Consider the following 19,758-nt stretch of genomic DNA (forward strand, 5'->3'; position numbering starts at 1 on the left):
TTAATTTGGTATCAAAATAGTTCATCATTTATTATTGAACACGGCAAAGACTGATATTTCGTTACTTTAGAAGATGCAAGCCTAGTGCTACAAAATATACTTGAAAAGAGGACTCTTCTCACCCATCCTCCTCAACTCTTCCTCAGTATACTCCTCCAAAGCTTCAGCCTCGCTTATATTCTCGTTCTTTTTATTTCCCTTCCACAGGAGGAACTCCAGAGCAAGAACAGCCACGATCCCCGCAGCCGCAAACGCAAAAGAGGTACCATAGCCACTGGGATATCGAGGCTTTTCTTCCGCACGATATATGAAGCTGCCGATTATCCCACCCGCATTTCCCATGCAGATCAAATAGCCAATTGCGATAGCTCGTTTCTGCGGATTGAGGATATTGGAGACGTTCCATGCGTTGACGCCGGGGAGAATGGGATACATTCCGAAGCAGGCAAGGCAGACACCGAAATAACACAGCGCGATGTTATCCTTGATACTGGCGGCTTTGGAGAATAGGATTGCGAAGGCGACAATGAGGCACAGTTGTGGGATTAGGATGAAGGGCATTCGCCAGGTGTAACGATCAGCGAAGACGGAGAAAAAGTACGCGGAGAAAGCGCCGACGGCGTAAGGGGGGATAGTCAGAAGCTGGGCTTTGGCTGATGAGAAGCCCATAGTAGTTATGATATCAGGCATGGTGAATTTGAGCGCGTAGTTGGGGACGGCATTTGACCAGGTCGCAAAGATGAGGAGGTAAATCTTCCAGTCCGTGAGAGCACTAATCAAGGCTCGCTTGTCGAAGCTACTTTGATGACCATCCTGTCCGGAATTGGCTATCTGGCGCACTTCAAGAAAGCGAATCTCATCGGAGGTGAGCCATCCAGGAGAGAGAGACGGAGAGTCAAGGAGAAGCAGGTAACAAGCGACAGCCATGAGAATCGTTGCAAGGCCTTCGATGATGAAAATCTATTATGACGGTCAGCTAATAAAAGATAAGCAGATATTATCCTCCACCAACCCAACGCCAGCCATCATATCCACCAACACCATCCATTTTGGCTATACCGAAAGCCAAAAGACCCGAAAAAGCACCACCAGAGGCAGCAGAAGTATAGAGGATCGCAATACGTGTCTGTGTTTCATTCGGTAGATACCATTTCGATATAACCAAAACAGCACCCGGAAGAAATCCAGCCCTAAGATGTTACCGTCAGCGACAGCTCGCACCGAAGAACCGTGAAGATATACTCAAACAGTCCCAATAAAAAACGAATCACAACCAGACCAGCAAAGTTTTGAACGAAGCCCGTGCATGTCATGATGATGCCCCAGAGGAAGATCAGCGATCCCAGGTAAATAGATGGCCTCTTGAGGCGATTCAAGATGATATTGCTAGGAACCTCTGCGATTGCACAGTTAGCCGTGTCTTATTATGAAGGACGGGGATTATTCTGACCAGCCAGAACATAAGGAATCAAGAAAATGGTCAGTGCAATGTTATACTGAATTCCGTCCATGTGTAGACTCGGGAGGAGACCTTCGATTTTGGCATTTCCTGTCTTGGTGAGTTAAGGCCTATATAGTATATGTCGAAACGAACCTACCAATGTTGGTCTTGTCAATATATGCTACCAAGTACAAAAGAACAAACATTGGAACGAGTCGTAGCTACTCAGTCAGTATGATCTTTATTAACGCATCGAGATAGAGTAACGGACATCAACCTAAACACATCCTGTTAGCATTCCTCCCTCCTCCAGTAACCAAAACAATCCACTCACTTTCCTAAGAACCTTCTTCTTGCTATCCTCCGAGAAATTTGCCAAAAACTCTGCATCATCAGCAGATATTCCCCGACATGGTTGATTCTCAAGATGCATCAGAGTAATCTCTTTGTCGCTGATAATGTTAGCGTTCGGGTGCGCTTGGGAGGTCATTTTGGCAGCGGAATTGATGGCGATGATTGCAAGACGCCCTGGAGTAGTCTTTGAGACAGGCCGTAAAGTACTTATCTTATATGTTTTATTCCCGCTGAGGTCCACATATGTCATTATCTAGGTGTTACTAGTACACGCTTAGGTACCCCGGATTCTTGCCTGCTGCAATCCCCGGATTCCCTCCCCCCGGATTTCACGGAAATGCCAGTATTCGATCGGCACGCAACGCCACTTTTTTGAATCAGAGTTCTTTTACATTAACAAAGCGAGATAAATTACATCATCGTAGGTAGCCATGGAGGCGAGACGGAATTAGTATCGGGTAGAAGAAAGAATGCCTAGACGGTCAGTTTATATAACGGTTTCAATCTATTGCAGCACTCACCGATGAGTCCAGCGTCAGCCAATCTGTGATTTGCCATGTGTCGAGCATATTCGGCATGAGGTTCTCGTCTTGAGAGAGACTGTATTCCTGTCCCAAAGATCCAGCCATGTCCAGATTATTGAAGCACCGGACGTCTGGATCGGTGCTGTTTTCAATAGGTCGTACAGCCCATTGGCACGGATCAATAGGATTTTCTCCGACTACTTGGCGATTCTGGGCTTCTAATCTTAGTTCCTCAAGGATGATGTTGTATCGTCGACTTGGTGAAGGTCCGGTCGTTACTCGCATTAAATGAGACTGGCATCTCTCCGCTAGATCAAAGAGCTTCACGGACGAGGAGTCATCGACCTCATTCCCACGAGCATGGCGTCTACTCTGCTGTATTTGCCAAACATAGACAACTACCAACGCACAGAATGTCACATAAGGAGTCCACCAGAAAGAATAGAACAGGGTGCTGTCGCTGGCCATTTTGTCGACCAATTCCAGACTCGCCTTGGCTGCGGCAATGCATTCGGCGACGCTATCTGCGTTTTCATCGCCAAGAAGGGATGGCCGGTTGGCGTGGATGATGGCATGGGAATAGGCCAGTTGTAGCGCGATGGCTTGACGCCGGAAACATGGCATCAGTGTTGATGGCTTCACGGTTCCCAAGTGCGGAGGAAGACTCACTCGCCATGTATGTAGCTCACGGGTGAACTGCTGGGTAGCCATTGCTCGGTCATGGTTGGACATGTTGCTGACAGAGTATACGTCACGAGAGGTCTTTCCGATGATTCGAGCAATTCTATCAATTTGTTAGCTACTCACTGTTTTTGGATGTCCGGATATATGTACTTCGCGTGGAATATTAGAGAATCAACCAGGCAATCTCCTGGGTCCTCCGATACTGACGGTCCCTGTGGTGTCATGTACTCATCATTAACGCTATCCGGAAAGTCCTGGTCGATATCTTCATCTTGATAGAATCGCGGTCGACCAAAGACTACACTGAGGTATTTGTCGATTGTATAAGCGACCCAGAAGGTACGTTTACAGCATTCAGAAGTAATATAATCCGGCCGACGGCCTCGAAACGGTACGTTGAGGGTATTATCCCGTCGTCTGTGCATTCCCAGGGACAGGGCAATGTGAAACGTAATCCCAGACGTATACCAGCCCTTGTTCATGCGCGAAGTCTGGAGAAGATAGAGCAGCTGGATGAGACGTGCCTGGGCTGATTCCAGTCGTGGGAAGCCCATCTCTGTATCTGTCAGGTTCATGGCGGTACAAAACAGCTGGTCGCTTCGACGCAGGGCGATGTCTTCATTTTCAGCAGATGTCACTCCACTGGTCTTTTCTGATCGAAGCGTTGCAACGGCCAGGATGGTCAGTAAGATGGCACATTTGGCATGGCCGAGTGAGTGTGCAATGGGATGCTGTTGCTCCCTGTCTTTCAGAAACACCTCCATCCACTTCTCCGTAGTCTGACGATGGAACATGCGATACGTGACCACACAAGTATCAAAATAAAAGGCCAGTAATGACCTGGCGACTGTTGCGTCCGGGATGAAATCGGACAATAACGCATTATTGTCGAAATAGAACGGCCGATCTCCAGCTGATGTCAAAAGCTGGTTTCTGTAAATCTCGTTCGATCCATACGATGCTATTCCCCCTTTCTTGGTGAAGATCTTTTCCCATGCTCGATGCAAAAAGTTCACTCCAGACGTTGGATCGACATATTGGCCTTCCAATTCCACATCAGGCGAGGCTCGCGAAGGAATCTCCACGGAATGATGTCCATCGATATTAGCCTCATTCAATACCCGGGAATGTTGGTTCTGGACAGCAACACTCGGCTCTCTTATGATCCTCCTATCTGATGGTGGTGGAGTTGGAGGATGACGTCCCCGGCCATATTTGGCATCATACGTGCAAGCGATCCTCCTCTTGGTGCAGTTACTGCAGGGCAAGGTTCCGTTACATCGGATTTTCTTCGTTTTGCAATTATCACACGCCCTGGTGACTTTGGGGTCTTTGCGACGATTTTCTGCTTCCGCGCTGCTGGAGACAGCAGTGAATGGGCGTTTGGGGGTAGCTGAGGTGGCAATCTGTGAATCCGATGCTGGTGTAGTTGAATTTACCTGATCAAGCAGGGGACTTGATGTCATAGTGGACTCTGGATAGCCTGGGAAGATGCATTGCAGGCATGAGAGCCGGAAAACGCGGATTCATATATTCATAGTCAAAACTGGGGGCGCGGGGAAGTGGAGAATGGAGATATAGCGGTTCGCTTATTTATCTCTCTCCATTCATCACGTCGATGTTTTACTATTGCACTCAGACTCTACTGGTATATACTAGGAGAATCGAGATAAAATCATTGATCGACCTACAGGTTGTTGGACTGTTAATTAGTCTATTCATCTCCATTCTAGTAGATACTATGGAAAATACTGGGATGAAAATGAAGAAATCCGATGATGACAGAATAAATGCTATCTGCCCCACTCATTTCCGGGAATCCATGAATCCGAAGATGCTATGAAGCAGTGATTATCTAGATAGAGAGAATTGAAGTATATAAATGACCACAGTTGCAGTTAATGTCTTCTCATCATCAAAATCAAACAGTTATCTCAATTACACTCAGTCTCCATTTCAATTTATCTAAAACCATCGTCTCCAATATTTCAACATGGTCGGCTTTGATATGCACGGTTTGACCCCAGCCCCAGTCACTCCATTCACTCTCGATGGTGCAGTGGACTACGATGCCATTCAACGCATCGGTTCTTGGTTAGGGAGCATCGACGGTGTCAAGGGCCTTGTTGTTCTCGGTCATGCTGGTGAGGGAACCTTTCTCACCACCGAGGAACAGGTCTCGGTCATCAAGGCCTTTGTCAAGTCCGTTGACAACAAAATCCCCATCATTGCCGGTATCACCAGTGAAGGCACTGAAGTGGCTGCCCTCGAAGCAAAGCGTGCAAAGGAAGCCGGTGCCTCTGCTGGATTGCTATATCCTTCCCACGGCTGGCTGCGCTTTGGATACCAGCCAGGGGCCCCCCAGGATCGGTACAGACGCGTCTATGAAGTCTCCGGTCTTCCCTTGATCCTCTTCCAGTACCCCGACAACACAAAGGCCACCTACAGTCTGCAGACGATGCTCGATATTGCCGCCCAACCCGGTTGTTTTGCCATGAAAAACGGTGTTCGCAACATGCGCCGCTGGGACACAGAAATCCCCGTCATCCGCGCCCAACAACCAGACCTCCAGATTCTCTCTTGCCATGATGAGTATCTCCTGCACACCTCCTTTGATGTCGATGGATTTCTTGTTGGATACGGTAATATCGCACCCGAGCCTTTGATCGAGCTCATCAAGGCTGGTAAGGCCAAGGACTATAAGAGAGCAAGGGAGATTCATGACCAGCTTCTACCCGTCACGAAGAGCGTTTATCACCGTGGATCTCACATGGAGGGGACTGTCGCTCTCAAACACGCTCTGGTTGCTCGCGGGATTCTCACACATGCAACGGTTCGCCCCCCTCTTCTTCCCCTCGAGAATGGTGCGGAGCAAGAGATTCATGATGCGATCGGTGTAGCTGCTCTCGGCAAGGTGGCTTAGGACTGAGTTGTGATATATGTATCTATACGAGCAATCAATATATTTCCTTTGTGTTTTAAATCTCAACCATGAGCAAAAATTTAACACATATGCCTCCAGTCCCTTGGTTCAGTCTGTAACCTGGAGCCCATGGTTAAAAAAGCCCGCTCATTGCCAGACTCGGATGGATTAAATATAGTTCGAGACGGCTATCAGATCGGCTAGAAGGCAGTTATTAAAACAACCCACAAGGCAGAGAATCTTGGGCAGTAGGGCAGGAAAGGGACAAACTTTTCAGAGCAAGACAACAAATGGAATCTTCCACCCCGACTTCGATTTGAAACTGATAGACCGAGATCCATGGTAGCTGGAATTACGATCCGGTGGCCATACCCACGTACCGGAGGGACTCCGGAGTGTCCGTTATCTGGGCCTTTTTTCCCCGCAGTCCTGAACATCATACAGCACGAGTGGGCTATTAGACTGGCGACAGGGAAGGGGGATATGTTATATGATACGTCAAGCGAGGTCCTTTTCCAAAGGCCACAGACAGCATACAGGGATCAGGAGATATTGGGCCAGTGGAGGGCTTCGGAACAAAAGTGCCTGCAGAGTGAAATACACAATACCACACCCCACCTTGTCACGTGGACTAGGTGGCAATACCTTGATGCGAGAAATGAGATGATGATGATAGATCACAGTGATAGATAGAGAGATAGAGACAGACAGACAGACAGACGATACTATTAGTAGCTATATTGCAGTCGACTGATGAAGTTATTGTACCTAGGTCGATGCAGTGAAGATACGGTATCGATGTAATCGTGTTACTCCGTGTTGCAGACGGCAAATCCAGAAGAAACAGCACGCCTTGCCTCAAATCCTGCCACTTTTTGTGTATTTTTTTCCTTCTTTTCTTTTTCTCTGATATTTCTGCTCGTATTTTTATTCCCTTTCTTATTATCCTTACTTATTAGTCACCTGTTGCATCAGATAGTTATTTTCTTTTTCGCCCTCTCATTTTTTCCATCTTATCGCTGCCAACCACCCGTCGTCACCCCCAAAGCTCTCTCCCTCGATTCACTCTTCGCCCGCCGCCCAACTCCCTTGTGTCAGCACGCCACGGCCGCTTCTCTTTTTCTCTCTCTCCTCTCTTCCCCTTCCCCTTCGACCTTGTTTGCTCTTCCCCCGACCACCTTCCCTATACCCTGTGTTATTCATACCCCATTTCTCGCCATGTTCTAGCCGGACGTTTCTTGTTCCCCTACATTTTTGGGCAGTCAGATGGTCTTGCAAGCGTACCGTGCTGAACGGGTCGTTGTGCTTGCTAGTGCCCCCATTTCCTCCGGCCCGCTTCCTTAACTCGAGTCTCGCCATTCTTTGCTAGGAGCAACATACTTTCGTTCTGGTTTACAAGGAATATTCCGTTATGACCTCAGACGCCCCGTTCGCCGTCGAGATTACCAATACTTTCGACTCGCAATCCACTACCCCAGGTGGAGACGCGTCTTCTACTCTCGAGCAACCGTCTCAACTATCTCCAACCCCCCGTTATCCCCAGACCCGGCAACACGATATGGCCGATCCGGACAGTAATAATGATGGTCTGGAGCATGGGCAGTCCAGTAGCTCTCTCGGTCAATTTTCTTTTGCCCCTGCTACTCGAACTACCGTGGTGACCACTACTACCACTACCACCACCACCTTCCCTCCCTTGGTTATCAAGCCACCGCGCGCAACTAGAGACCTCGACCCCAAACAATATCCTTTGGCGTCCTCCCCGACCCCGGCATCGCTGAGGAACATTAAGTTTGAGTTGGGAGGAAAGTCCGTCGTATTTAACGAACCCGAAGACACAGCAAGCGCTATCACCGAGGTATGTTTTTTTGTTATCTAGGGGACTGTATTTATCCTGAGGCTAACATAGTCATCAATCTAGTTGGATGAGAAAAACGACGCGTTAAGGACTTCGAACGGTTTGATCCGATCTGTTGCCTCTTATACTACCTCAGACGACACCCAGTTGCCCCGACGGTTTGCACCTCGTCGGCTATCAAACCAGCCATCGAGTCACCCCTCAAGCTCCAAACGTCGACCAGTTTCCCCAGTCTCCATACCGGAAAATCACCAGGGCTTACATCGAGCACGTCCTTCCAGAGTTCCGTCAGAACCGACCGTCCGTTCGATTCGACCAAGCGGGCTTGCGTCTACAAACCAGGCTGCAGCCGGTTTAGCTACCCCAGAGACAGAAAGCAATAGCTTCTATTCGGGAGAAAGTGCAGTTCCTAGGCGGAGAATTCACAGTGCGGCTATTCCACGTAGGGAAACTCTCCGCTCACCTTTGTCCTCGGAAGTCGAATCTCAGGAAGCACCGAAAGCCTCTCGCTCAAAATCATCGTTGGGAAAGGAGGTATCAAACAGCAGACCATCAAGCTCTGAGAAATCACACTTGCTTGACCGTCGTGCCAGTATCAACTCAGGAAAACAAACACCTCAAATCACTGAAGCAGAAGTCGGCGATGAAAATGGATCAAGTGAAGAGACAATTTGCGATGTATCCGAGGATGTTTCACAGCAGATTCCAACTCAGGCATCATCGCAATTAACAGCAATCGACAATATTGCGGCCCAAGATATGTGCTTGCCAAGTCCTAGCTTGTCCCCCGTGGCTGCGATGAATGCCTTGAATGCCGACTCCTTTGACTCGAACGAAGATCCAGGTATTGACACAGACTCAAGCTTGGATAACAATATGCCCAGGTTTTCACGGCCCTTGCGCATAGGAAACAGAGAGACCAGTGCACCAAATGCTTCAAAACCTAGCAACCTACCTGGGGGCAATGACACTCGATCATCATCCCTGATGGACATTCCAGACGTTTTAGACTTTTTCGACTCTGTGCCAGAGAGTATAAAGACCTATCTCATGTACCAATTTCTCAGGCGGTGTCCGAAACCAACTCTACACTTTGTTGCAGATGTCGTGAACCCAGCTCTGAAATGTGACTTTTTGGCCCTGCTTCCGCTTGAACTTAGTCTCAACATCGTCAAATATTTCGACGTCCAAACTATGTGCCGTGCCGCGCAGGTTTCTAAAAAATGGAGACATATAGTCAATTCGGATGAGAAGACCTGGAAAGAACTCTTCGACAGGGATGGTTATGTCTTGCCAGAAGGCGAGATGGAGCGTGCCATAAGGGAAGGCTGGGGTTGGCAGTTTCCTAACGGAATGGAGGATTGGGAGAGAGACTTGGGCTCATCCCATTCCTCCAAGCTCGACTTGGAACTGTCTACCCTGCCATCGTCGTCCGCGGGGCCGAGTGATAGAACGTTATCATTGAATCGGCGACCAAAAAGAAAAGCCACCACTCGTGCTTCAAGCCGTAAACTTGCGAAAAGGAAAATTTCATCCAGTGGAACTGAGACTTCAGAATCTTCTGACTGGAGGAGAGACGTTGCAGCAACAGAAGGGCCGTACGCCGCTGCCAATGCTGCGGCGGCGGCTGTACCATACCCCGACATTGGCTTGCCGTCCCTTCAAGGTCTCCATCTCTACAAGTCTCTTTATCAACGTCATCATTCAATCCATAAAAGCTGGATGGATCCTGCCGTTAAGCCAAAACATATTGCTTTCTGTGCCCATGATCGTCATGTAGTCACCTGCCTTCAGTTTGACACGGACAAGATTTTGACCGGAAGCGATGATACGAAGATCAACGTGTATGACACGAAGACAGGTGCCCAGCGCGCAACACTAGCTGGTCACGATGGGGGCGTCTGGGCCCTTGAGTATTATGGCAACACCCTGGTTTCTGGGTCGACTGATAGATCTGTTCGGGTTTGGGACATTGAAAGAGCGAGATGCACACAGGTTTTCCATGGTCATACTTCTACCGTGCGATGTCTGCAGATCGTTTTGCCGTCAGAAGTGAAAGCTGCTGATGGCACTGTTGAGATGATGCCGAAAGAGCCATTGATCATCACTGGCTCTCGTGATTCGAGCCTCCGAGTGTGGAAGCTTCCCAGACCCGGTGACCCCGTTTACTACCAGAGCGGCCCACACGTTGACGATACGGACTGCCCGTACTTTGTCCGTGTTCTTGCGGGCCATTCGCACTCTGTTCGCGCAATTGCTGCACACGGTGATACCCTGGTGAGCGGAAGCTATGACTGTAGCGTGAGAGTCTGGAAAATCTCCACTGGGGAGACTCTACACAGGCTCCAAAGCCATAATATGAAGGTCTACAGTGTGGTTCTTGATCATAAGCGAAACCGTTGTATCAGTGGGTCCATGGACAATATGGTCAAAGTATGGTCTCTGGAAACTGGGTCCATCTTGTATAACCTCGAGGGGCATACTTCTCTTGTAGGTTTGCTTGATCTGAAATTCGACCGCCTGGTGTCAGCAGCTGCAGACTGCACACTCAGAATTTGGGATCCAGAGACTGGCCAATGTAAAAGCATGCTGAGCGCCCACACCGGTGCGATCACATGTTTCCAACATGATGCCCAGAAAGTGCTATCCGGGTCTGATCGAACTTTGAAGATCTGGGATGTGCGAACCGGAGAATGCGTCCGAGATCTGCTCACAGACCTCAGTGGTGTTTGGCAAGTCAAGTTCAACGACAGGAGATGTGTCGCTGCAGTTCAGCGCGACAGCCTGACTTATATTGAAGTGAGCTACCTCTCTTCGGTTCCATATTTGTGCTATTGCTAACAGGCATTTAGGTTCTCGATTTCGGCGCTCCTCGCGATGGTGTACCAGAAAATGAGCTGGGGAAGCGCATGGTGGTCAACCGACGAGGCCAGGAAACAGATTCAGCAGAAAATGCTGACGAAGATTACGATATATCCGATGCTTGATTTCCAGCTCTCAAGAGATCGCCTTGAGTGCTTCTTTAACATGGAGCTATGCTCGCAGCATAGCTCTCTCGATGCCACAGCTGCGGGCAAGTTCTTTTTTGTTTTTTCTTTCTCTTTCCCACCTATTCTTTTCGACTTCTTTGCCCTGCAACTTTCGACCCACGAATCATCCACGATACCCATACTCACCGTCCTTGTTTGTTTCATTTAATCTTTTTTCTTAAGAGGCTTTGCATAGCGTGGCTGGCATCATTTGTCATACAGCATTATGACCTGACAGGCGTTTTATTCTCAAAATCGGTAGTATTTACCCTACCAAGTGTTTTATTTACTTTGCCTCTTATGTTATATTTCCCCGCTTTTCTGTTCCATGTCCATCATGCCTATCTTGATATTTATATTCCGGAATCAAATCACTAGCCGTTGTGCAAGGACTTATGATGACAATTTTGTGACTGCTCTTGGTTTCTGGTTTAATATTTGGGCGCAAATAGAATTATGTGATTCATCCTTGGTGTTGCATGATGTACAAGGCAAAAGCGAATAAAATTGTTGGTGTCATCCTGAGCTCTAAAGATCAAGAGTACTATATCTTTGTACACCTAGACGTAGACAGGCTTCCCCTGGGCCTGACTGCTGGGGTATCACGATGGCTCGGTCGTGAATATAAAAGGCAGCATTCATCGCGATTCTGGCGCGTGGAAGTCACCGCCTGAGCCAAATCGGGGCATGGTAGAAGTTTCTCATTTGCTGTCGATCAGCGAGAAACGGGATCATATCATAGACAGGAGGTGAGAGTCCAGGGACTTGCTAGTCATGTAACCACGCTTTGTGGTCTATTTCATAGAGCATCCCAGTTTCCGACAGCAGTAGTTGATATCTGCGTAATGCATAGCATCTCATCGCTCTAGATACTCATCATGATGCTTGCTTTGGTGGATCCGCAATAGAAGCCCCAGGAATTTGATGATCCTTCACTTCCACATTCGCATCGAACCCAGCAGCCGACAGAATAGCCCAGCGCAAGGCACTAACCCCCAGTGCCTGGCCTGGCCCAGTTGGTGTTGCAGCGCTACATGTGAGAATTTCACCCAGAGCACCGGGGCCTTCGATTCGACCGTCGATGGGTTGCACGATTGGTTTCAGCTCTTGTAGTAGACTTCTCAGCGCGGCGACGTTGGCTGCTGATGCACCGGTCTTTACTTGTTTCTTTTTCTTGCCTAGTACCTTGTCGACCTTGGATAAAATGATTTGGTGGGGGATAGCGTATCTTCGGAATAGTGAGAGGAGGTCTCGGTCTTGCTGTTTCATGCCGTGTAGACTGTCTATTAGGAGAAATGCGCGTCGGAGTCTAAATATGCCCTTATGTTAGCTTGAGCTGGTCCATTTCCGGCTATTGCCTTTCCAGAAGATCGGCAGATACTCACTGTTTTCTGCCCTGGAGATATTTCATAATCTCAACACCCCATTCGGCCCTACTCGCTTTCCCGTATCCCGGCATATCAAGCAGCACAATCTTGGACTCGCCGCCTTTAGTCCCCCCAATCCCAAACGCATTCATCTCCCTCGTTCGTCCGGGTTTGGAGGACGTCCAGCACACCTCCTTTCCCATGATCGCATTCAACACGGAGCTCTTCCCAACATTAGATCGACCAAGGAAGGCTACCTCCGGGTCCAACGACATCGGCGCCGTGCGAAACTTGCTAGCAGACCATATTTTGATCGGGGAATGGCGAGATGGGAGGAAGAATTTGTCAGCGTAGGATAGTTGAGTTTCATTGGGGACTTGGGTATCCCAGTAATAGGAAATTTCGGAGGGTGTGAGATCGCTGAGTTGGAGTTTATTTGGATTGCTGGGTTTTGGTTTTGGTTCGGGGGTGACGACGGTCTTGGAGGAGATTGTTCGTCGCGAGGGGAGGAGGTATGGGGATGTTCGGCGTAGACATGTGGTGCAAGTGTATAATTTATTCTTCATCATGGCGAATTGTTGGCAATATCAATTGGAAAACGGAATAAGAAGAAGCGTTGCTTTGTCGATCCAGATCGCGATGGCATTCGAAGCTTCTCCGGAAATATCCCGGCTGAGAAGGTCTGCCGAGCGCAAAAAGGCTGAGCTCGAATGGGAAGTCCTGCCGAGCCTAAGCCCCGCGGAATCAAGGCCGATAAGAGAGCGGCCGGGATGCCGTCAGTCTCGATGAGCTGCTCCACCGGGTTAACGACGTTCTATCTTTACTTCGAACTTGCATTCATTTGATATTTTATCCTATCTCACTATTCGTTTCTTTGGGGGGGTTACGTCAAGGTCGCGTGCAAGATGATCAACGCTGTTCTCGTGTTCAACAACAACGGGCAGCCGCGCCTTACCAAGTTCTATACACAGATTGTGAGTCTGCAGTCAAACCGGACCCCCGAGGAACTGTATGAATATCAAAGAGGAGGTTTACTAACGCATACTTTCTGATGCCAACAGGACACTCAAACAAAGCAATCACTCATTTCACAAATCTACGATCTGGTCTCTCAACGCCCACCCAGCGCCTGTAACTTCCTCCCTCTGCCCCCACTACTATCACGAGGCGCCAGCTCCAAGGATCCCAATGGAGCACCCGATGCCCCGACACAAATCACCTACCGGACGTATGCTACCTTGTCCTTTATCATGATCTCAACATCCACCGAGTCCCCGCTCGCTCTCATCGACCTGATCCAGGTGTTCGTCGAAGCGCTGGACCGCATATTCGAGAACGTCTGTGAACTAGACTTGATTTTTGGTTACGAATCAATGCACGCGGTGCTGAGTGAGATGATCGTTGGTGGTGTCGTAACAGAGACGAATATCGAGAAGATTGTCGCTGGGGTGCGGAGTCAAGAAGGGTCGTTGGGTAAGAAGAGAGCTGTGCAAGCAGCGAGCTCTGGCATTGGACGGGGCGGTATTCCTGGCCTACCTGGATGGCGATGATTTATCGCTGTTGCTGCCGCTGCTTCTTTGCCATTTATCTTCATGCTATGAGCGGTATCCCGCATAAGTCAATGAGTGTACGATGTCTACGGGCGTCCGGGTTTAAAGTCTGGAGTGGATTTGTGGAATTTCCAATGAGATTTTCTTGTCGATCATGGTTATAACACAAATTCAGTCTATATAATGAATATAATAATAAGAATAAATGTGATGAATGGAACTATAACGATATTACTGTCTGCATTAAAGATCTTCCTGAAGAATACCCGATACGGTGATTGGCTGCAAGGGCTAGCCCTATGTCACGTGTAGCCCACCAAACGGAGGCCGGCTCGCTTGTTTTTCCGCACTAGCGCGGCCCACGAAGCGACGGCGGCTTTTCTTTTCGACCAGCGAATTTCAGCTTCATTTCTTCTTTCTTTCTATCGTCAATCCCGTCACCCATCAACAGCGGACCTCAGTCGACAACAATGGTGGTAAGCATTTAACATCCAGTTCATATTGCCTCTTTTTAGAAGAGTCTTCGATTTCCTCTGCGACATGCCGTGAGACAATTCGTCCGCTTCATTCGCAAGTTTCGAAGCATATTCCACTGCACGCACAAATCCTTCTGGGATGCGTGCGACAGTGATGATTTGGCTGGAGCTACAGTTGTAGTCGAAAGACTCGACTGTACGCTCTTTTAGAGTTTCCAAGAAGATGCAGCACATGGTGGACGTAATGCTGATCTTCTTGTCTCAATGACAGCCCCCCAAGTCCGGAAAGAAGACCGCCGCCATGCCCTACCCCCAGGGCAAGGCTGGTGCTGGTAAGAAGGGTCCCAAGGTATGTTTGTCCAGAAAGCGCTCTTGATTTTCAAAAGTGGATATGCTAATTGATTTGATAGAACCCTCTCATCGAGAAGCGCTCCCGCAACTTCGGTATCGGCCAGGACATCCAGCCCAAGCGTGACCTCTCCCGCTTCGTCAAGTGGCCCGAGTACGTCCGTCTTCAGCGCCAGAAGAAGATCTTGAACCTCCGTCTCAAGGTCCCCCCTTCCATCGCCCAGTTCCAGAACACCCTGGACCGCAACACCGCTGCCCAGACCTTCAAGCTCCTCAACAAGTACCGCCCTGAGACCAAGGCCGAGAAGAAGGAGCGTCTCCACGCCGAGGCCACCGCCGTCTCCGAGGGTAAGAAGAAGGAGGACGTCAGCAAGAAGCCCTACCACGTCAAGTACGGTCTCAACCACGTTGTCGGTCTCGTTGAGAACAAGAAGGCTTCTCTTGTCCTCATCGCCCATGACGTTGACCCCGTTGAGCTGGTTGTCTTCCTTCCCGCTCTCTGCCGCAAGATGGGTATCCCCTACGCCATTGTGAAGGGCAAGGCTCGTCTCGGTACCGTTGTCCACAAGAAGGTAAGATACAACTTTTGCTGGATACTTGAACTGCAGTTACTAATTCTCATCTACTAGACCTCCGCTGTTCTCGCTCTCACTGAGGTCCGCTCTGAGGACAAGGCTGAGTTCACCAAGCTCCTCTCTGCCATCAAGGAGGGTTACACCGACAAGTACGAGGAGACCCGCCGCCACTGGGGTGGTGGTATCATGGGCGCCAAGGCCAACGCCCGCCAGGAGAAGAAGCGCAAGGCTGTTGAGGCCTCCATCAAGGTCTAAGCTAGTCTAGCTTAGATTCTTAATGGACGGGGTTTTCTTTCAACGAACTTGACGATATTGTTGTCACCTGAAAAGGGACAATGTTAATAAAAGTGGTCTCATAAAAAAGGGAAGGTGTTTCAAGGCTCCTATTGACTTATTGACGGCATTCTAGCTTAGATGGGTGGAGTTCTTTGGCACTCTATCCTAAAATTCCAATCCATCTTGATGGCTCATTTCTCCTGTCTTTTATCTTTATGTACACGTCGCAGATACCCATGAATGCATTTCAAACATACTCAAAAAGCTTGTCATTGACACTTTAGCATTCATGTGAAGTCTGCTTCTTGTACTTTGTATAGCGTAGATTCGTTTCCCAGTAATTGTAGAAGTTTTTCATTCTGGTACGCTTGACCTTGTAATAGGCAACTGTCCACTGTTCTGCTGAAGATTTCGCTGCCAAACCCTGTGGGCTCGATGCCTTCGTATCCCATTTGGCACGACAGCTTTTCTCTGCAAACCCATCCAGCCGTCTGCGTCTGTCTACATAGGATCTGTCATAAGAAAAAAAAGCACAAGATAAATCATATACTATGAAATACTCTGTACAGTTGGACCATATCTGAGAAGTGACCGATTCTTATCACGCAAACTCAATGGATTTTTCAACGACTGAACCCTTCCTTCATTGATCAATAAATCATGTTCATAGAATACAATCCCATAGAAAAAAGCATAGCATAGAATTCTATACATCAAAAACGAAAAAAGGTATGAGAGCGAGGAACCCAGATATATGCTAAAAACCTTGGGGGGTCCTATAGAACCAAGAGCGAGCCAGCCCAACCCAAAATAAACAAACACGCATCATCAAGCCGTACATGTGTTGGAGAGAATTAATATGGTGTAGTGAAAAGCGAGAAATAAGGGAATGCATGCAATTCATTCGTCATTAGCGTTGGCCAGGTGGTGGTCGTGATGAAATTCCTTGTCTTGCCTGTTCAAATTTCAAGTTAGCACTGACTCTAGTTATAGGGATGCCGAAGCGAGGAATACAAACCTTCATCTGTTCAATTCGTGCCTTCAACTGGCTTGTGACCTCCGCAGCTCTCTTCCAGTTCTCCGCTGGTTCAGTGCTTCTTGCAGGTTGCTCCTCCCCAGATACACTGCCCGAGCCTATCCTCGATGATCGTGTTGGGCTTCCCAAAGCAGAGTAGGAGGTTCCGAATGTAGGGCTGAGCTTGCGTCGGCCTAGGCCTCCCTCTCTGCTGCTCATGCCCGGAGACTCCAGACCGCCGTTGTTTTCTTTCTCTTCACTTGGACTGGCCGAAACGTAACTCCGTGGTCGTGCACTTTCGAACCGTGATCCCATATGAAGACCGGCTCGGGATGCTGCACTTTGGCCATTGTTACCAGTTTCATGGTAGCCTGAGCCATGCTCCGGAATAGGCATGTTCATATTATCAGAGAAAGCATTAGGAGGGCTCATTGCGCTAGCTCGAAGTGCTCGTGCTAGTTCACGCTTAAGCCGTTCGATCTCCCTCTGCTGCTTTTGAACGCTCTGCTCTGCGGCCTCTGCGTCGCTGCGTGCCCGAACCAATTGTGTTTCCTTGGCTTTGATACTTAGGACGTCTCTTGTGTGGTCTTCGATTAGTTGCGCGTTTTGGTCTTGGAGTTCTGTAACTTGTGAGTTGAGTCTTGTCCTTTCGGATTTCAGATCTTCAACCAGTTTAGTAAACCGCTCCCTCTCAATGCGCAATTCATCAAGTTCGGCTCGTTCAATGGCAGCCAATCCGCTCAGTTGAGGTGCTACCGGGGCGGGTGTAGGCTCTGGGGGTGGGGATGGTTTGGCTATCGGGCGACCTGCAAGTCCTCTTCCAAGACCAAACTTGGGAGCAGCCGGTGGTGGTTGCTCTTCCGAAGGAGGCGAGGCAACTCGTCGCTGTGGGGATGCCACACTTCCTGGGCCAGCAAGCTTTTTCTGGAGCTTGAGACCTGATCCTGGTGTAGGAAGGCCGCCAGGCTTTGCAAGGCCGCCCAACTTTGATTTCACAGTAGGCTTGGCCGGGGCCGGGGCAGGCTCTTCGGGAGGAGGTGCAGCAGCAGGAGCCGCCTTTTTCACCACCGGCTTCTTCCCGCCAACGACCTTCTTGCCAGCTGCCGGGGCCGCCTTTGGTGGTGCGACAATAGGCTTAGGGCGATCCTTTGCCTTGACTTCAGCGGTTTCAAAGAATTCCTTGATCTTTGTCTTCCTAATCTCATCCAAACCATCCAGGTATGGGTTCATTGCGCGTTCACCCATGATCTTCATCAACGTTCCAAGTACTTCAGCACCTCCTGCACGGTTGACCTCACTGGAGTCGGTAAGAAGTTTCGTGGCCACCTCAGCGATCGACTTCACTTCTGGTTTGGCCGGAACATCTCTTGTAGTTCGAAGGCAACGAATCAGGAACTTCAATGTCTCCTGCTTGACTTGCGGGTTCTTATGTTTAAGAAATTCGAGAACTTCTTCCAAACATTCTGACAGATTGGTAGAAGAAAAAGCCGAATCGAGGGCCTGGCCCAAAGCATCCGCCACACTTTGCTTCTTTTCCTTGAGTCGCTCTAACATAGGCGACATGATCACCGACCTATACTTGCCAAAGCTACTGCGGAGACCCTTTGCAAGCAGGTCGACACAGTTAGCTGCGACGGTCACGACCGCAATATTCGCATCTTTCATGGACTTGGCCAACCCTCTCACGATATCATCGAAGGGGCCATCTTTGATTCTGGGGACATTCAACGCCGTGAAAAGTGCGTCCAGGGCCTCCTTCCTGTCTTTCCACTTTGATGACGCCAGTTGTTCATTAAAGTCCTTGGGAATCTTGGCAAATACATCCACAGGTTCTGCGAGATCAAAGGCATCAACTTCCTCTCCTTCTTCCTCTCCATATTCTTCCCCGCCATCACCTTCAGCATCACCGCTATCGGGAGCAGCGCTAGCGGCGGCCATGGCATCTTGTTGTGCCCTTGTAAATCTCTCTTGTTTCGGTGCTGGCTCTTGTTTGACATTTTCGAATAATTTTTCCAAATCCTGTTGTTGAACTGGTTTGAGGTCGCCCCAGAAAAGCGGCTTGATCGCTTCTTTTAACCATCGGTAAAGCTCGACCGTGAGGTTCTGTGCTTCGGCGCGAACGTTCTTATCGGCGTGTGCGAAAACTTTAGGCAGGCCCTTGAGGACCGGCTTTGGATCTACAATTTTGCAACCAAAATTATGATAAATAGTCTTCAGTCCAACCAGTGTCGCGGCGATCACTTTGGGTACTTTGTGTGAGAGACCTGGCAGTATTTCTTCGATCACGGGGTCTGCTTTATCTAATTCCACACATAACAGGAGGGCTTCGAGGGCGCTCGTTTTCGCAGCAGGCCTGGCGGACGGTAGACCTTTTTCAACGATTGGAAAAACTGTGACGCCCCGTGTCCTTGAAGAAACAACACATGTTAGCTACAATGAGGTTCGGCAATGAAAGTAAAAGAAGACAAACCTTGTGCATGCCTGTACGCCTCCAAATTTTAAGAAAGAACAATAAGACCCAAGACCCTCTACTTGGGCGGCAACATTTGAGTCTGAGACGGCCCCTTTCCATAAGCCGGGGTCTTGTATGAATGGCGCGAATACTGGGTCTGATTCGTCAGGCGACTTTTCGAATTGCTTGCTGGCATCCTCGTAGCCTTCCTTTCTCACTTTCCAGTTCTAGTTAAAACGCAATGGGATCAGAACTCTTCTGCGCTCGACAAATGAAACTAGCCGCAAATGATGGCTCACCTTGTGCGAGAATCGGTCTGGCAAGGGCAAGGAAGAAAAATCATCATCTCCCTCAGCCATGGTGATAGATGGAAGAAAAAGAGTGCTGTTTCGAGGGCGATGCGTTCGCTAAAGAATATAAATATTAGCACGCAGCCCGTCCATTATGCAAGTCGACCGGCCTGTTCAATCTTTTGAATCCCAGGAGATTGCTGAATACCTTTAAAACTTGAATAATCAGTACTCCCCAGTTTGAATGCAAATGCAGAGGAGCTTTGGTGCAGATCTGGTGCACGGTCGGACAGAAATATTGTTTGACGGCCGCGTCTCCCCAGACAAGTCGGGATAATTTCGATTTATTAAATCGTGAAAGGCGAACCCGTTACAGACGATAAAAAGCCTCTCACTCAATCGACCGAACTGATGAGGGCAATGCTCCGGGGGTGTCGTTGGGCATGCGATCAAGGAAAGAGAGAGGTTGTGTTTACCGTCAAGTCGCTGTGGTGACTTCGCGACCCAAAAAGCAAAGGCGGCCTTGGCATTCAGCGCGGGAATATTCAATATGCCCAAAAACCCCCGCGGTTGATCAACAACCACGACTTTTTCCC

The 19,758-nt window shown here is 49.0% G+C and overlaps 8 protein-coding genes across 8 annotated transcripts; 4 read left to right on the plus strand and 4 right to left on the minus strand.

The window, feature by feature from the left end:
* Positions 1-33: 33 nt before the first annotated feature.
* On the minus strand, positions 34-1,931 carry ASPWEDRAFT_144775 (putative MFS transporter; the record flags this gene model as incomplete). The annotated part of the gene is made up of 6 exons (XM_040829474.1): positions 34-960; positions 1,013-1,190; positions 1,243-1,396; positions 1,451-1,549; positions 1,599-1,662; positions 1,776-1,931. The coding sequence occupies 6 exons, from the start codon at positions 1,929-1,931 to the stop codon at positions 88-90; spliced, it is 1,524 nt and encodes a 507-aa protein (XP_040693948.1). The 3' UTR covers positions 34-87.
* A 275-nt stretch (positions 1,932-2,206) lies between these two features.
* Positions 2,207-4,469, minus strand: ASPWEDRAFT_166355 (uncharacterized protein; the record flags this gene model as incomplete). Its single annotated transcript, XM_040829978.1, has 3 exons — positions 2,207-2,269; positions 2,317-3,103; positions 3,154-4,469. 3 exons carry the CDS (start codon positions 4,467-4,469, stop codon positions 2,207-2,209), a joined length of 2,166 nt encoding a protein of 721 aa, XP_040693949.1.
* Positions 4,470-4,996: 527 nt separating this feature from the next.
* On the plus strand, positions 4,997-5,926 carry ASPWEDRAFT_166356 (dihydrodipicolinate synthase family protein; the record flags this gene model as incomplete). Its single annotated transcript, XM_040829979.1, has 1 exon — positions 4,997-5,926. One exon carries the CDS (start codon positions 4,997-4,999, stop codon positions 5,924-5,926), a length of 930 nt encoding a protein of 309 aa, XP_040693950.1.
* Positions 5,927-7,484: 1,558 nt separating this feature from the next.
* On the plus strand, positions 7,485-10,771 carry ASPWEDRAFT_100102 (uncharacterized protein; the record flags this gene model as incomplete). The annotated part of the gene is made up of 3 exons (XM_040827280.1): positions 7,485-7,784; positions 7,848-10,583; positions 10,637-10,771. 3 exons carry the CDS (start codon positions 7,485-7,487, stop codon positions 10,769-10,771), a joined length of 3,171 nt encoding a protein of 1,056 aa, XP_040693951.1.
* Positions 10,772-11,406: 635 nt separating this feature from the next.
* Positions 11,407-12,746, minus strand: ASPWEDRAFT_144785 (translation initiation/elongation factor MRX8; the record flags this gene model as incomplete). The annotated part of the gene is made up of 2 exons (XM_040829475.1): positions 11,407-12,122; positions 12,199-12,746. The coding sequence occupies 2 exons, from the start codon at positions 12,744-12,746 to the stop codon at positions 11,690-11,692; spliced, it is 981 nt and encodes a 326-aa protein (XP_040693952.1). The 3' UTR covers positions 11,407-11,689.
* A 208-nt stretch (positions 12,747-12,954) lies between these two features.
* On the plus strand, positions 12,955-13,973 carry ASPWEDRAFT_33627 (putative AP-3 adaptor complex subunit sigma). The gene is made up of 2 exons (XM_040833830.1): positions 12,955-13,154; positions 13,242-13,973. Exons 1-2 carry the CDS (start codon positions 13,086-13,088, stop codon positions 13,728-13,730), a joined length of 558 nt encoding a protein of 185 aa, XP_040693953.1. The 5' UTR covers positions 12,955-13,085; the 3' UTR covers positions 13,731-13,973.
* A 173-nt stretch (positions 13,974-14,146) lies between these two features.
* On the plus strand, positions 14,147-15,416 carry ASPWEDRAFT_33629 (60S ribosomal protein eL8). The gene is made up of 3 exons (XM_040833831.1): positions 14,147-14,555; positions 14,617-15,126; positions 15,184-15,416. The coding sequence occupies exons 1-3, from the start codon at positions 14,508-14,510 to the stop codon at positions 15,382-15,384; spliced, it is 759 nt and encodes a 252-aa protein (XP_040693954.1). The 5' UTR covers positions 14,147-14,507; the 3' UTR covers positions 15,385-15,416.
* An 899-nt stretch (positions 15,417-16,315) lies between these two features.
* Positions 16,316-19,231, minus strand: ASPWEDRAFT_102566 (putative spindle pole body component; the record flags this gene model as incomplete). Its single annotated transcript, XM_040827489.1, has 3 exons — positions 16,316-18,827; positions 18,891-19,099; positions 19,172-19,231. The coding sequence occupies 3 exons, from the start codon at positions 19,229-19,231 to the stop codon at positions 16,316-16,318; spliced, it is 2,781 nt and encodes a 926-aa protein (XP_040693955.1).
* Positions 19,232-19,758: the final 527 nt, after the last annotated feature.

Source organism: Aspergillus wentii (assembly GCF_001890725.1).
Source record: "Aspergillus wentii DTO 134E9 unplaced genomic scaffold ASPWEscaffold_1, whole genome shotgun sequence".
Classification (NCBI taxonomy): Eukaryota; Fungi; Ascomycota; class Eurotiomycetes; order Eurotiales; family Aspergillaceae; genus Aspergillus; species Aspergillus wentii.